General features: G+C 40.7%; 1 protein-coding gene across 1 annotated transcript in view; it reads left to right on the top strand.

Annotated features, from left to right (window-relative positions):
• The window catches only part of PIG-S (phosphatidylinositol glycan anchor biosynthesis class S), a 52327-nt gene that overhangs the window by 24429 nt on the left and 12332 nt on the right, over positions 1 to 15566 (top strand). The window contains exons 4-5 of the mRNA XM_067159052.2: positions 7948 to 8166; positions 11865 to 12053. Of these exons, the coding sequence (XP_067015153.2) occupies positions 7948 to 8166; positions 11865 to 12053 (408 nt within the window). The remainder of the gene's footprint in view (positions 1 to 7947; positions 8167 to 11864; positions 12054 to 15566) is intronic.

Genomic DNA, 15566 nt, shown 5'->3' with positions numbered 1-15566 from the left:
AATTTTCACCGTTTTCGAAGACGCTGAAGTGCCAGAATTTTGTACCGCAGTACTTTTTTAAATGCAAGTAAATCCACAGACACGAGACAGGCGTATTTCAGCACCTTCAAATACCACCGAACTGAGCCGCCATCGAACCTGCCAAGGTGGGATCAGAAAACCAGCGCTCTATCGTCCGAGCTACTCAGACCGCCATTGGAGCTTAGAGTAAGTTGATCGTGCGGTTAGGGGCGCGCAGCTGTGAGCTTGTATTCTAGTGATAGTGGGTTCGAACTCCACTGTCGGTAGCCAGGAAGATGGTTTTTCGTAGTTTCCCATTTTCACATCAGGGAAATGCTGGGACTGTACCTTTATTAGACTTCGAACGCTTCCTTCCCACTTGTATCCCTTTTCTCTCCCATCGTTGCCGTAAGACCTATTTGTGTCGGTGCGACGTAAAACAATTTGTAAGTACATGTTTCGGTAATTTCGGAGACATGTCTGCAATTATAATATTAATAATAATTCGGACCTGTTAAAAGTTCACTATTTTCTTTAGTGTTTTCTGACAGATTACGAGCTACGATGTTTGAGTGGGGCGATTAACTTTTATTTTCATAATAGTTAGTAATAATAGACTAACACAGTTTTTATAATAATATTGTTACTGGCTTTTCGACGGATGCAAGCTGACAGCTGCGCGCTCCTAATCGCACGGCCAACTCGCCCAATAATAATAATAATAATAATAATAATAATAATAATAATAATAATAATAATAGTAATAATAATAATAATAATAATACATCTTTACGTGCCAATGGAGACGCGCGGTGTCGGAATTTTGCCCACAGGTATTCTTTAACGTGCCTGTAATCTACCGATCAGAAGCGGTCGTATTTGAGCACCTTGAAATACCAGCGGACTGAGCCAGGATCGAGCCTGCTAAGTTCATGAAACCAGTGCTTGAACAGTCTGAGCCACTCAGCCTGGCAACGTTTATTTTGATACGTTTAATAGGCACTGCAAAATCAGCAGTAAGCTAGAAGGCTTTCATTTACATTTAAAGTTCTCTTCGGTTGGAAGCACGAAAGGAAGGTACGTCTAATTCATTTATGTTCATAACATGTCCCTTACTTGTATGAAGTAAAACGTTCGATGTGTTTTGACATTTCAGTTCCGATACTACTCACTTGGAAATCATATCCCATGCATTCTTTCGTTGACGTAATAAACTTTATTTACATAGACGTCAACGCGGGATGTTTCTGCATACGGCGAGTTGCACTCCCAAAAGACCATGATATTGAAATCGCACTGTGGGAAAATATTCCACGTAAGCAGTTCGACAAAAGCACTAAACGTGTCTCGTGCCGATTCCATTGTCTGCTGTACCTAGGGAAGGGGATGTGGCTGGACGGGTTCCCCGCCCCTACATGAAACCGGTCTGTCTGACCTTGACCTGAATAACAGCTGTCAGAGATGCGAATTATCGTCTGTACTAGTACGCGAGTTACTTCGTAGTAGTAGAATCAGTAGTATTACTTGAATAATGCCAGTGTATGAATACCACGAATACCATGATATGCTGCTAGTGTATCGTGTGGCAGAACAGAACACGGGTCGCCCTTCATGAATCTATCGGGAAAGGCTTCGAGCAATTTATATTTTGTTTTTTATTCACTACGAGTTAAAACAGAGGACACTTTGATTTTAAGGGCCGATGACATTAAGACAGCAATCATCATCATCATCATCGTCGTCGTCGTCATCATCATCATCACGTATAAATATTCAATAAAATAATTGTTTTATATTCATCATTACTGAAATAGGAAGTATAAGTTAACATTTAACTTAAGAAGGTTGCCTAGAGTGTTTTGTTAATTTACAAGAGAAAAATTAAAATTTCTTTTAGTGTAAGGCAATCTGTATGTTTTTGTTTTCTAAACTGTTGTACTGTAATGTTTAACATAGGTACATTTTGTTGTTCACAGGCGTTTTCGTGTACGTTCGTAAATCCGTACTTTTCTATTCGAGATAGTCTTGTTACCGTCCACCTGGAATTACGGAGCCCGTACTGTATGGTAGTTATTTTTCTACAACAGAGTGTTACTCATGCGACTGTAGTTCCTACGACCACGCCACTCTTATGTCTGTGTCACTAATGTGCGCTTTGTTCGGCTCTGTACTGCTTGACCATGTGGCTCTCGTTACCTTCTTCTGCCACTTCTTCTACTGCAGCCTTATGTCTTATTCTACCGACATCATCTTAACACGCAGTAGCGTAATCTGTTGCGATTTACCGAGCTCGATAGCTGCAATCGCTTAAGTCCGGCTCCATGGCTAAATGGTTAGCGTGCTGGCCTTTGGTCACAGGGGTCCCGGGTTCGATCCCCGGCAGGGTCGGGAATTTAACCTTAATTGGTTAATTTTGCTGGCACGGGAACTTGGTGTATATGCCATCTTCATCATCATTTCATTCTCATCACGACGCGCAGGTCGTGGATACAGGTGCTTATGTACCACAACATCACCGGCTTTCAGGCCGACTCCTTGGCTAAATGGTTAGCGTGCTGGTCCTTGATCACAGGGGTCCCGGGTTCGATACGCAGCGGGGTCGCGAATTCTAACCATCATAGGTTAATTTTGCCGGCACGGGGGCTGGGTGTGTGTGTTGTCTCATCATCAATTCATTCTCATTACGACACGCAGGTCGCCTACGAGTGTCAAATCGAAAGACCTGCTTCTGGCGAGCCGAACTTGTCCTCGGACACTCCCGGCACTAAAAGCCATACGACATTTCATTTCAGCGTGGCCAGTGTCCATTATTCGTGAGATAGTGGGCTCGAACCCCTCTCTTGGCAGCCCAGAAGACGGTTTTCCATGGTTTCCCATTTTTACACCAGGAAAATGCTGGGGCTATACCTTAATTAAGGCCACGTCCGCTTCCTTCCCTGTCCTAGCCTTTCCAGTCCCATCGTCGCCATAAGGCCTATCTGTGTAGGTGCGACGTAAAGCCAATAGCTGCTGCGATTTGTTATTAGCACCATCATAGTAAAATGTAATATAGTTGTGGCGGAATCTTCTTAGATACCTTCGATATCTGTGGATTGTGTATAATTTGATAACTCATCTGTACTCATGAAAGCGACCGTCGGCCTGGCGTTCAGGTTAATAGCTACATCTCTCTAACGCGTAACCTTGATTATGTTTCTTAGATTTGTTGATGTGTATGTTTGATGTTTATACCCAGTACGAGATTACAGCTGACTCATCCCCACGAGCTTGACCTGGTTCTCGTCTTAAGCATAGTAATCTGTAGGTAACTACTGCGTCCGATGCTAACTCACGTGACATACATTTCATCTTGTTTCCTCTTAAACCACGCGTATTTTACTATTTTCTTCCACGTATTTCAGCTTTTAATTACGGTACCTGATAATAATAATAATAATAATAATAATAATAATAATAATAATAATAATAATAATAATAATAATTGCTTTACGTCCCACTAACTACACCGAGCTCGATAGCTGCAGTCGCTTAAGTGTTGCCAGTATCCAGTAATCGGGAGATAGTGGGTTCGAGCCCCACTGTCGGCAGCCCTGAAGATGGTTTTCCGTGGTTTCCCATTTTCATACCAGGCAAATGCTGGGGCTGTACTTTAATTAAGGCCACGGCCGCTTCCTTCCAACTCCTAGGCCTTTCCCATCCCATCGTCGCCATAAGACCTATCTGTGTCGGTGCGACGTAAAGCCCCTAGCAAAAAGACCTATCTGTGTCGGTGCGACGTAAAGCAAAATAGCAAAAAACTACTTCTACGGTTTTCTGAGACGCTGAGGTGCCCGAATTTAGTCCCGCACGAGTTCTTCTTATGTACCAGAAAATCTGCCGACACGAGGCTGACGTGTATTTGAGCACCTTCAAATACCACCGGACTGGGCCAGAAGTTGGAGTCAAAAGGCCTGCACCTCAACCGTCTGAGCCACTCAGCCCGGAAGGAGGTACGAAATATAGGTACGTTTAATTTATTTAGTTGTATAACATGTCCATTATTCATTTGAAACTAAACGTTCGATGTGTTTCGATAATTCAATTCCGATGCTACTCATTTGGGCATCCCATGACTGTTTTCGTTGGCGTAAGGAACTGCCATCTTTCTTCTACCTTTACGCAATGCACAACGGGGATCGTACCGTATTTCACGTCCTGGCGCGCTTATCCCAACCAATAATTATATCAGTCGTACTGGTCCCGCACCGATACAGGTTTTCAGGTCATTTCCATACTCACTAGACCACGGGGCTGATGACCACAGATATCCCAACCCCCTAAATGACAAAACAGCAAATGAACCAGTATTAACGCTGAGAATTCGGTACATCTTCAGGGTCCGAAACCGATGACCAGGGTTGTCTGAAGCCCCTAAGACGGAAACTAAATACTGACAACAACGAACCCACTCTGGCGAGAATGTAACGTAATATGGCATACACTACTGTAGTAGTCACCTTCAGCTGTTATCATAGCTCAGTGGCTCTTAAACATAAAACCAGTTTGACAAGTATGTTACGTAACATCTCGTGCAATACATTGGCAGCGTTCAGCTGTTACGGTAGCACACTTGCTTGTAAACATAAACAGAAACCAGTTTGGCACGAATGGCGCGTGACTCGCCTGTTCTCAATGCGAAGCTATTCATTCACAAGAACAAGTCATACTACCTATTCTAAAAACATCGTATCTTTTTGCTCTCGAAAATAACTTCCGAGGATTACTAAAAGTTTGATATATAGTGGTTCGTCACATCGTTCTCTATTGCTAGAAGAAATATCTGCAGGTATACACCTAACACCCTGTATATACATTATTTACACAAGTTGTGACCAGTATTTGGCTACATTGATGGCATTGTTTCCAGCCAGTGCCAATTCCAACCCTGTACATGAATCTGGGCAGAGACGACAGTGCAAAAGGTGTGTAGAAGTCTGTTCCTCTCCACATTCGCATAATGAGTCCCCACCATGCACGATGCCCCATTTCACAAGATTGTCCTTAGATCTTGCAACGCCGGTCTGCAGTCTGTTTAATGACTTCCTTATACACCATCCCTCTTCGTGACCAGGTGGCAACTTCTCTTCAATTTCAACACGTTCCGGATGATCTGGGTACCTTTTGTTTCCATAGCTTAACCCTGGCCTTTTTTGGGTCAGAATCAAGTGGAGCAGAAGACTGTAGAAAACTCTTCCTGGATTTCAGTCGAGCTGGTGGTGGCTGATGTTCATGAAGGACGTGGGCTGAGATGCTGCAAACCTTTTGTCTCTCGATATTAGCGGCCACCTCACGTCTAATATCAGGTGGGGCTATACCTTCAAGTGAATACAACTTCTGTGTGGGTGTTGGTTTTAAACAGCCTGTAATTAGCCTGCAGGTTTCATTCAAGGCAATGTCGACTTTCTTTGCGTGAGCTGATTTATACCACACGGGACTAGCATATTCAGCAGCAGAGTAGCAGAGTGCTAGGGCAGTTGTCCTTACTGTCTGGGGGTGGGCACCCCATCCAGAACCAGTTACCTTACGCAATAGGCAGTTTCGTGATGAAACTTTTGCCTTGAGTTTGGTGCAGTGTGTGGTGAAGGTCAGCGAACGATCCAGGGTAACACCAAGGTAAACTGGAGTATTGCTATGTTCCAGCTCCATTCCTTTCCAATTCACACGCAGCTTCCGCAGGGTTTCTTTGTTCTTTAAATGAAAGGCACACACACTAGTTTTCGATGGGTTTGGCTTGAGGTGATTTTCCTCATAATAATCTGAGAGCATCTTCAAAGCAGCAGTAAGGTTTTGTTCCACTTGCTCAAAGTTTTTACTCTGAGTTGCCAGGGCCAGGTCATCTGCGTACAGAAAGCTCCTTGTGCGAGGTGGAAGAGGTTGGTCGTTGGTATATATGTTAAATAGCATTGGTGCTAGGACACTGCCTTGTGGGAGACCGTTCTTCTGTATTCTCCATCTACTCCGCTGTCCTTGTAATTCAACGAAGAAGCGTCGGTTCTGCAACAGCGTGGCAAAAATCGTTGTGAGCCTGAAATCCATAGTAAGATGGTAAAACTTCCTTAGAACTATCTGGTGTATAATGTCCAATAATGGACCAACTGTATTGGTATTTTAAAACATTTCAGTGCCACTTTATCCAGTGGACGATGGAGGTGATTCAGATGTAAGCACTAAGGAAATGCAGCATTCACTGTTACAACAGTTTAGCTCAGATTATTTTCAAATGTTTACAGTAGAGACTCAAAAGAATGTACTATCCACGAAACCTTTAGTGATACTTCGTTTTACGTGGTGAGGGGCAAGGAGGGAACATTAACGGTTCCAGCAATACTGCCAACTGAATGGAACTGAGATCTGTATTGAATCGACAGTTTGATCGATATGAATTTTCTAAAACTATAATATGCAAAGACCACAACTGCGTCACATCATGTCTCATAACTTTTCTTTCATTATCCATAATGGCATCAACCATAATAAAATACCTCGACTGGCCTACCTCTTTTTACCAGGTATGGCTTGAGATTCGCCAATTTGAGAGGCAGAAAGTTTTTTAATCCTCTTAATTGTGGGAACAGATTTTTCCCGTTTGTGCTGTAGATCGTCCTACTGAACAGTAAAAATAACTGTTTATTTTCTTTTTCTATGTCACTGCAATCTGCTATTTTTGATGTTGTTTTTCTGTGGTCACTGTGATGTTCTTTTCTAAGTAGGAGTTCGAATATAAATTTTGTGTTTCCATATTGACAGCTAAACTAATATTCTTTAAATAACTATAATGATGATTTATTTTTGAACAGTATCCTCCTTATTCAATACTCAATACCTTATGGTTAATGTGAATTTAAAAAATTTAAAAGACTAGGCGGCATCTGATTATTAATTGATATTTCGTGATTTGGTTTGTTACATGTGATAAATATCATTCTTGATCCGTATTGATGATATTTGATTGGAATAATAACAATAAGTTAATTTATTGATTTCACCACGTAATCAATACAATAAGTCTTGTCTTAGTTGAATTTACTTTGGCATGTTAACTAAAATGGCACATGTTTCGCCTTGAATTTAGGCATCATCTACCATTATCTTAACCTTAAAATAGAATCAGGCACCTGATTTACATATACATGAAATAAAACAGATTTTTTTTAAAAACTTTGGAGAGACTTGAACTAAAATTAAGATATGGTAAAAGACTTGTAATGAAGTTGGTTTTAAAGATATTACGAGTGAGTAAAAATACAATTGGTGAAAGTCATAGTGATATTGACATTAGAAGGCTTCTATTAAAATTAAAATGAACAAAGCAACAGTCTGTTATGAACAAGTGATAGGATTGCTAAAAAAAATTATGTTGGCCGACCAGCGGTTACAACGAAATGACGATAAAAATCGTGTTTAATAAATAATGTAGAATAAAATAATAATGAAAAATGGTCAAGTGACCAGCAATTATTTGTTTACAAGAGAAAGAGTCGAAAATCAAGGGAATATGGTGATGTGGTTCAGTTTGATCAAAAAATTCGAAGTTGAAGTTGACGGTTGAAGAACGATATTTAAATAGGACCTTTTTGGACCATCTCAATTTGATACAATGCTGCAATGTTGTTAAGAATGTGGGCTGACCATTTTTCAAGCCCCATTAGTCAGCACTTTCTCTCCTTGACCACAAAGGCATTCGGTTTGCGAGGCCCAGGGAGCTTTTCATTTTCATGCTTTATGCTCTTACTGTATGATTGGAATAAAAACACCATATGCAACGAGAAAAGTCCCTTCTCTTCTCAGAGGAAGGATTTGATATCCACCACACTTACTAGTAAATCAAGGTAGTAGAGTAGTGATGAGAGGCTGAAACCTGCAAATCTGTACAAATTAAAATTGTTCTCTTCTTATGCTCTGTTCTAGCTTCACTCAAATTGTCCGAGGTGCTGAGGCATTGGCTCTTCCAGGAGAACTCCATAGACTCCATGGTGAACGCCATGCTGACGCCCACGAAGACTGACCTGGATCGTGTGGGGCGGCGCAGGATACCAGCATCTGCAGCCTACGACATCATGGTCACTGTTGTCAACCCTGAACCAGAGAAACTGAATCTGGAGTGGGATTTAATTCAAACCATTGAGGGTAATTCAGTTTCATTCTTGTGTACACTAGTGTCCAAACGTTAAGCATAAGTTACAAGTAAGCAGGGCAACAGGAAATAGACTGCAAATCGCACTACATATGCACCTACCAACCTTACATGTATAGGAAAGGTGTGTTCCATCTGATAGAGAGCATGCCATGCTGCTGCGAAGCATGTGTGGCCGTTGGGGGTAACCATACAGCCTATTAACAGCATATTTTTTTGTGGAAGACATTGCCAAGTTTTGTTAGTTGTCAAAGGTGTACCTTAGCTATCAGAACATTTCTTACACTGTTGTTTTGGACAAGTTGTGTGACATATGGTGTGTGAGTCAGCTTCTGTTTGTTCAGCAATCCATCTGACATTCCTACAGGGCGGTATGGCCTTGTTTAGTGATTGTACTTAACTTTTGGACACTAGTGCAAGTAACATATTAAGCAGGAGATCTCTGTGGTCATCTGCCCGTGAGAACTTATAGGATTTAAATGTTTCCCCAAAGTGACTATTCTATAGCACCACAAATGGGACATTTAATTTTCTTCTTCTTTTCGTTTTGGCCATCTAAGGATCGTGTTGATTCATATCAGCTTTGTTTGTTTTGGTCTTTCTCCGTGTCCAGTATTCTTTCATTCTCGTACTTTGCAACCTTCTTCACTCTTCTGTCCATTATGATTTTGTTCTGTCTCTAGTTCTGTCCTGAAAACCTGTGCGAGCCTGAATTTTTTATTTAAAAATCACTCTGTTATGTATCTCTGGTTCCTCCATGTCTTCTAGATCCCTTTGTACCTCTTGGATCCAGGGTACTTTGGTTCTCTTGTTCAGAAGAAACTGTATTACAGTGGAACCTCGATATCTGGGATCACCTTGGGAGCTAAATTTTATTTCGAGTTATTGAAATTTCGAGATACAGAGAATACAGTTTTTGAACATGTATCTGCTGTCATTTCTTGATGGGTACAGTACTCTTGCCACAGGCCAGAGTAAAGTGTAACTTCCACCGAAGTCCCAGTCAACATCCATGGCTGTGAAAGACGGAAGGCTGCTTTAAATGTAGCTCCTCCAAGATCACAGTAGGAATGGATTTTGATAACAGCAAGAATATGGGGAAGTTCCTTTATTGTTAGAAAACGGCAATCAGCTTCAAGGCTCCGCAATTAACCTAATTCAACAAGATATGTTAAGCAAGTTCAAAAACAAATAGCAGCCACCTTGGAGGGAGTGAAAGAAGTGAACACTCAACAATATTTAGAAGAGTGTCAAAGAGTCATACATTTTATCAAAAACTTTTTACTGGAAGACAAGCAAAATATTTCAGAGAAACAGTGCTGGAAACTTTTTAACAACTATTCAAATGAATAGAAATAGTTTTTAAAATAGGCTAACTATAAGTATATCCACTCTGTCTCATTTCACTAACCCATTTAACCACCACATTGTTTTTAATTTCATTTTAATTCAATTTATAATTAATTAATATTTAAGAAGAACAAGGTACCTGATTATAATCTACTTAAAAAGATAAAATTTAGTGATTCACCTAAGCTAAGTAACAGCTGAAGATGTTCTAAAAAAGAACAAAACATGTACTGTATGTAATTAATTAATTTGCTAAAATGCAATTATGTGTATCAAAAAGGTGGAAGATTTTTATTGTTATAAGTCTCTGTAAATTAATTCAAACCTGAGAAACAGCACAGCTTTGCCTATTTTCTGATCACTAGAAGTTTTAGTTTTGCGGTTCCTGTCATATTAGCTCCCAGCATCACTGTAAACCCTTTCTTTACTTGTTAACTGTTCCTCACAAACCACAAAGCTGTATTGCACAGTTAATGTTGCACAAAATTCGAGTTACAGAGTATGTTTTACTTCAACGGGTGGAAATGTTTGCTTCAAGAATTTTGTGTAACCGAATTTCGAGTAATAGAGAAATAAATACACGTGATAAATAGGACAAATGGCCGGAAAATTTAAGTTACTTCGAGATACTGAAAATTTGAGTAATGGAGATTTAAGATATTGAGGTTCGACTGTATTTGCAGTGTTAACCTCCCCTGGCCTATTCTCAGGATTTATTTATTTATTTATTTATTTGTCAATACGAAGGTACAGAGGCGGAAGCTGTATTATGTTCCTTTTTGATAAATCAGCTTTAAACTGTAAATACATTAAAATAAAAGTAATAACAACAACAAGAAGAAGAAGAAGAAGGAAAAGGAGGACATCATTAAAATCAGTTCCTAAGTATTAAACAGAAATAAACGGAAATATTGTAAATATCGAGTGTAACTTGATAGAATCTGATGATGTTCTTTCAAAAACTAAACATGTCATTCTTTGTTTAATAACGTGTGTTATAGTGTAATATTGTGTGTTCAACAGACTGAAAAGCTTTCAAGTTACATTTTGACTGAGTCGACACTGAAAAGTGTGACTTCCTTCATAACAAAAAAAAAAAAAAAAAAAAAAAAAAAAAAAAGGTAAAACAGAATGTCAAAATTGACAATTACTTGACTTACTTTGACTTACTTCCTGTATCTCCTAAGTGGAACGTGGGCACCCTTCTGCTATTAAACTCCTCCTCCATGTGTTCCTTGGTCTGCCTCTTCTCCTGTTACCTTGTGGGTTCCATTCCAGAGCTTGACTTGCTATGTTTTCTGTATCTGGCCGCAATGTACGTCCAGTCCACTTTCATTTCCTACGACGTATCAATGGGTGTTTGATGGGTTATTCTCCATAGCTCTTCATTGGAGGTTACTTGTGGCCAGGACATTCCTCTGCTGATCAGTTGTTCGTTAGTCTTCTAAGTGTTTTTTCTATTGGCTTTACGTCGCACCGACACAGATAGGTCTTACAGCGACGATGGGACAGGAAAGGGCTAGGACTGCGAAGGAAGTGGCCGTGGCCTTAATTAAGGTACAGCCCCAGCATTTGCCTGGTGTGAAAATGTGAAACCATGGAAAACCATCTTCAGGGCTGCCGACAGTGGGGTTCGAACCGAATACTGGATACTGGCCGCACTTAAGCGACTGCAGCTATCAAGCTCGGTCCCTTCCAAGTTTCACATCCATAGAGCAGTACTGACTTGACATTTGTATTTGGTATAGGTGTTCATTTTCCTTAATTTCCAGATTGGGCTCAGGATTGCAAATGCTCCTTCAGCCTTACTTATTCTATTTCGTATGTCCTTTATAGTTCCTTCCTCAGTAGTGACCATACTTCCCAGGTAGTAAAACAGCTTACTTGGTATCGAAAGTACGGTAATCCCTCTCCAGTTATCATATTCTAATAAATCTCCTTTCTTCAGAAGCTTAATCAACAGTCCTTTCTTCCTATCTGTGGGGATCTATCTTCTCTTCTTCCCAAATCATCTTGAAAAGTATGGACAGAACATCATCTTAAGTACCCATATCCGCTTTCAAGCCCTCTGGTGCAAGCAGGCCGTTAGATGGCATGAAATTAAAATCCCTCTACACTGTAGCTGAAGCCATTTTGTGTAAATTACCAAACTATTTTTCCAACAAAAATAACTTTTCTTTCGTGAAAATGTATGTCCAAAACATTGGTACTTTAAGCTATTAAGATGCACGTTTGAAACAAGGAAAAAAAAGAAGAAAAAAACAATCTTTCTTTTAAACCTCTCTTTGTTGGTGTTGCCACTGATGTTTAGAAACTGACAATAGATGACCTCCCCTTGCAGACTTCCTCCAGCCCTTTCTGAAGAACTTGGCCCCGCTGGCAGACTATAACGTCCGGTCCCAGTGGCTGTATTTCGTCCAGTTGGAGGTGCAGCCGAAGCTGGTGCCAGACGGCGGGATCGTCGGACGTCACTTCGCACTAGCCGAGGACGTCCTGCCCCATATCATCACCCCGCTGGAGAAGAAACTAGGTGTGTGGTTATTGTATGGTCTAAATAAATGATATAATATGCCTTTCTAAAGAGTCTCGCTAACATGTCACTAAACTTGCTTGTTTTTTCATTCATCTGGGTGACGGCCCCAAGAAATCTGGTTTTTATGCAACTCATACTTTCTTGATCACTGCTACAATCTGGTGGCATGATTATAAGTTTAAAACAGTGTGGTCATGGAACATGTAGTGTAAGGCAACTCATGCTGCATCTGTTTTCTTTAACCCTTTGGGGTCCAATATCGGATTCAGTCCGACATCATTAATTTTCTGTTCTGGTTCTGTGTCGGACTTCTATGTCGGACTTAGTCCGACACAACTTTAAGGTTATATATTTTGTATGTTGGAGCAAAAATGGCATCGAGCTTTACGCAGTATTTAGCCTTGACATTTCTCTGTTCCATGCTGCCATTTACTGTTAATTTGTTTTAACTGAGTTGCTTATTCTATGGAGATAGTTCGTCCCTGTTGTGTTTATATTTCTTATCAAGATGGCGTCCACCAGTCGCAACATGGAACCTGATGATGTTTACGGACAGTTGTTTGACATTGGTTTGTTGACCGATTCTGAAGGAGAAATTAGTATCTTAGAATCTGAAAACAATCTTTCGAGTGAGAAGTAGGAAATTGAGGTAGAAAACTGTGGCAAAAACAGCGATGTAGGGGTGAAGAATGAAAAAGGTGACTGCGATTCTCTTAACTGTGCTATGGAATACACGCCTCCTAATACAGGAAAGAAGCCGGTAGCTTTATCGAACAGTTTTCATGCATTAAAAGGTAGGGAATACGCCTGAAGTAAGTCACTACAAGTCTTTCAGGGATCAAATTATCATGGGACTTATGGGGGGTGTTACGAAACAAAATATCCATAAGAGCGGCTGATGGTGCGTCCATAATGAAGTACTTTGTCTGAATGAGAAGCTACTTATCACAGATGTTTGTGAGCCCAATAAACTAAGGACTGTGCCGTGTGTACTGACAGGAAAGTGAAAGGTGGCAGAAATGAAACATCATTATTTTATTGTGAGACCTGTCCAGGGAACCCATGACTGCACCCAAGTACCACGGAGGAAATTTTGTTAACGTGATAATACAGAAATGTGAAGCTCATATTTTTAATTTAAAATGTTACCATTTTACTTATGTATTTCCTTCTCATATTTGCCTAATGTTAAATTGGGGCTGTGCAAGATGCAGGTGGGAAATTAATTGGACACCAAAGGGTTAAACCTTCATGAAGTTAATAAAATATTAGAAATGTAGAGGTATCCCTGTATCAACATGGCACAGCTTATTCAACTGCTAACAGATACTGGTATTTGTGATGAATTATGTACAGACCGATTATCACATGTACCGAGCGACAGTGAGTGTTAGTGATTCCGAAAGTGATTCTGGACCTTCTGCATCAAATCGTCAACAACAGTCATGTGTTAGAGTAGAGCAATAACTCGGATACGGCCGACAAAGACGTAAACATAGGTAGTGAAGGTCCTTCTTCACAAAGTGTACTACTTTTAACATATTCGCGGCCAGTGACGACACGTGCGCCACACTCAGCGCCAAATATTAAAGCTCGTATTTCTGCTAATCTCCACGTAAACAAGCGGACCTCTTTATCTGTGCGCTGTTGTTAAACACATGCTCCAACTGAGCATCAGGTTAATTGTTAATTACTATTTCTGTAGACGTTACAATTTGGCATAATTTTCTGCAATGTCAACAGAGAATAGTGAGGTTGCAGGGCCTTTCTCAGCGGAAGAAACACCACCTTGTAGGCTCCCAAAATCTATTGCACCGCCTACAGGAACACATTTTCACATTTCACCACTAAACGTGTGGCCAAGGAGAATGGGCGTAGATCGCGGAAGCCGTGCACACAGTGTTAGAAGGGGGCAGTGGTGCAGGACTGCATGCTCTACTATAGAGAGTGCCCAGGGCAGCCAGGCTTGTGTCTTGAGCAATATTTCGTGGAATTCTGCAAAAGACAGAAGTAATTCTTTCCAAACAATCCCATATCTACATGTGTTTGTTGCAGGACACTATTAGCGGCTACTGCATTGATTAGGTCTGTTGTACAGTGATTGTTCACACAGCAACAACACTGATTTTACCACACAGCATTTTTGCCAGAAATGTTCAAATAGGTATTTATCTGTTATAGGAAAGTTATTGAATATCTAAGACTGAACAAAACTTTCCTTCCCCGATTTCAGTTCATTACCTCTCATGATACACTGTGTGTGTCATGGCTCCCATGCACAGAAATATTATTGAAATAATTCAAATGATAATATAAAATGGATAAGGGCACCGAAATAAACTCCATTGAGCGAAAAAAGTATAACGGCACTGCGGTAATGGTAACCCATATCTGAGCGGCCGGGGACGTGTTAAAGGCATCGCACCGCACAGAACGACCACAGTACTATCCGCAAAACTTTTAGTGACACTTCCTTTTACTGGGTGAGGGGCAAGGAGGGAACTCAGATGTTCCAGTAGAACTGCCAACTGAATGGAGCCAAAATCTGGATTGAACCGACAGTATAATCGATATGGTCATTCCAAACCTTTATCTTTTTTTCTCTTTTTTTGCTCTACATCGCACCGAGACAGATAGGTCTTATGGCGACGGTGGGATAGGAAAGACCTAAGAATGGGAAGGAAGCGGCCGTGGCCTTAATTAAGGTACAGCTTCAGCATTTACCTGATGTGAAAATGGGAAACCACGGAAAACTATCTTCGGGGCTGCCAACAGTGGGGTTTGAACCCACTATCTGCCGGATGCAAGCTCACAGCTGCGCGCCCGTTACCACATGGCCAACTCGCCCGGTAACCTTTATCTTAAGCCCATGACTGCGTCACTTCATGTCTCGAGAATTTTTTCATCTGTAATAATAACAAGCTTAATAAGACAATTAGCCCGGTCTACCTTTTCTTACCAGGGTTGCCTAGACATTTGTCAGGATGAGAGGTAGGAAATGTTTTAATCCTCCTGAACGTGTACAAGTATTTTCCCATGTATGCGGCAGCTCAATCGACTTACTGAGGAGGAAGAGCAATGGTTTATTTCCTTTTTCTCTATTACAGCAACCTGCTATTTTTGCTTTTATCAAAGTTTTACTGTATGTAGTGATAAATTCAAATCAAATAAAGAAAATTGTGGTTCAAAAAATGTCTATGCTTCACAAATGATGTGACGTGTACAATAAATTGCTGCAGGAATATTGAAAACTCGTTTGAGTGGTTGTTAGAATTCCAGATAGTCCAAAATCCCACCTGTGTTGAGTTTCAAAACTTCAGGCAGTGGAGCATCGTGAGGAGAGTTGGACACGCCTACTGCTCCATTAGTGGCTGTGGATACCGATCACCCTGGTGATTAAAAAAGATGTGGTGTCGAAAAGGCTCCCACGACTCTCACTGGTACAAATATAGATTTAACTTTTGTCAGTAACATGGATGTTGATATCTTTCCATATGTTTGTGACTTCTC

The sequence above is a fragment of the Anabrus simplex genome, chromosome X (assembly GCF_040414725.1).
Source record: "Anabrus simplex isolate iqAnaSimp1 chromosome X, ASM4041472v1, whole genome shotgun sequence".
Lineage (NCBI taxonomy): Eukaryota > Metazoa > Arthropoda > Insecta > Orthoptera > Tettigoniidae > Anabrus > Anabrus simplex.
The sequence above is the reverse complement of the archived record's forward strand: the minus strand, read 5'-3'. Positions and strand labels throughout refer to the sequence as shown.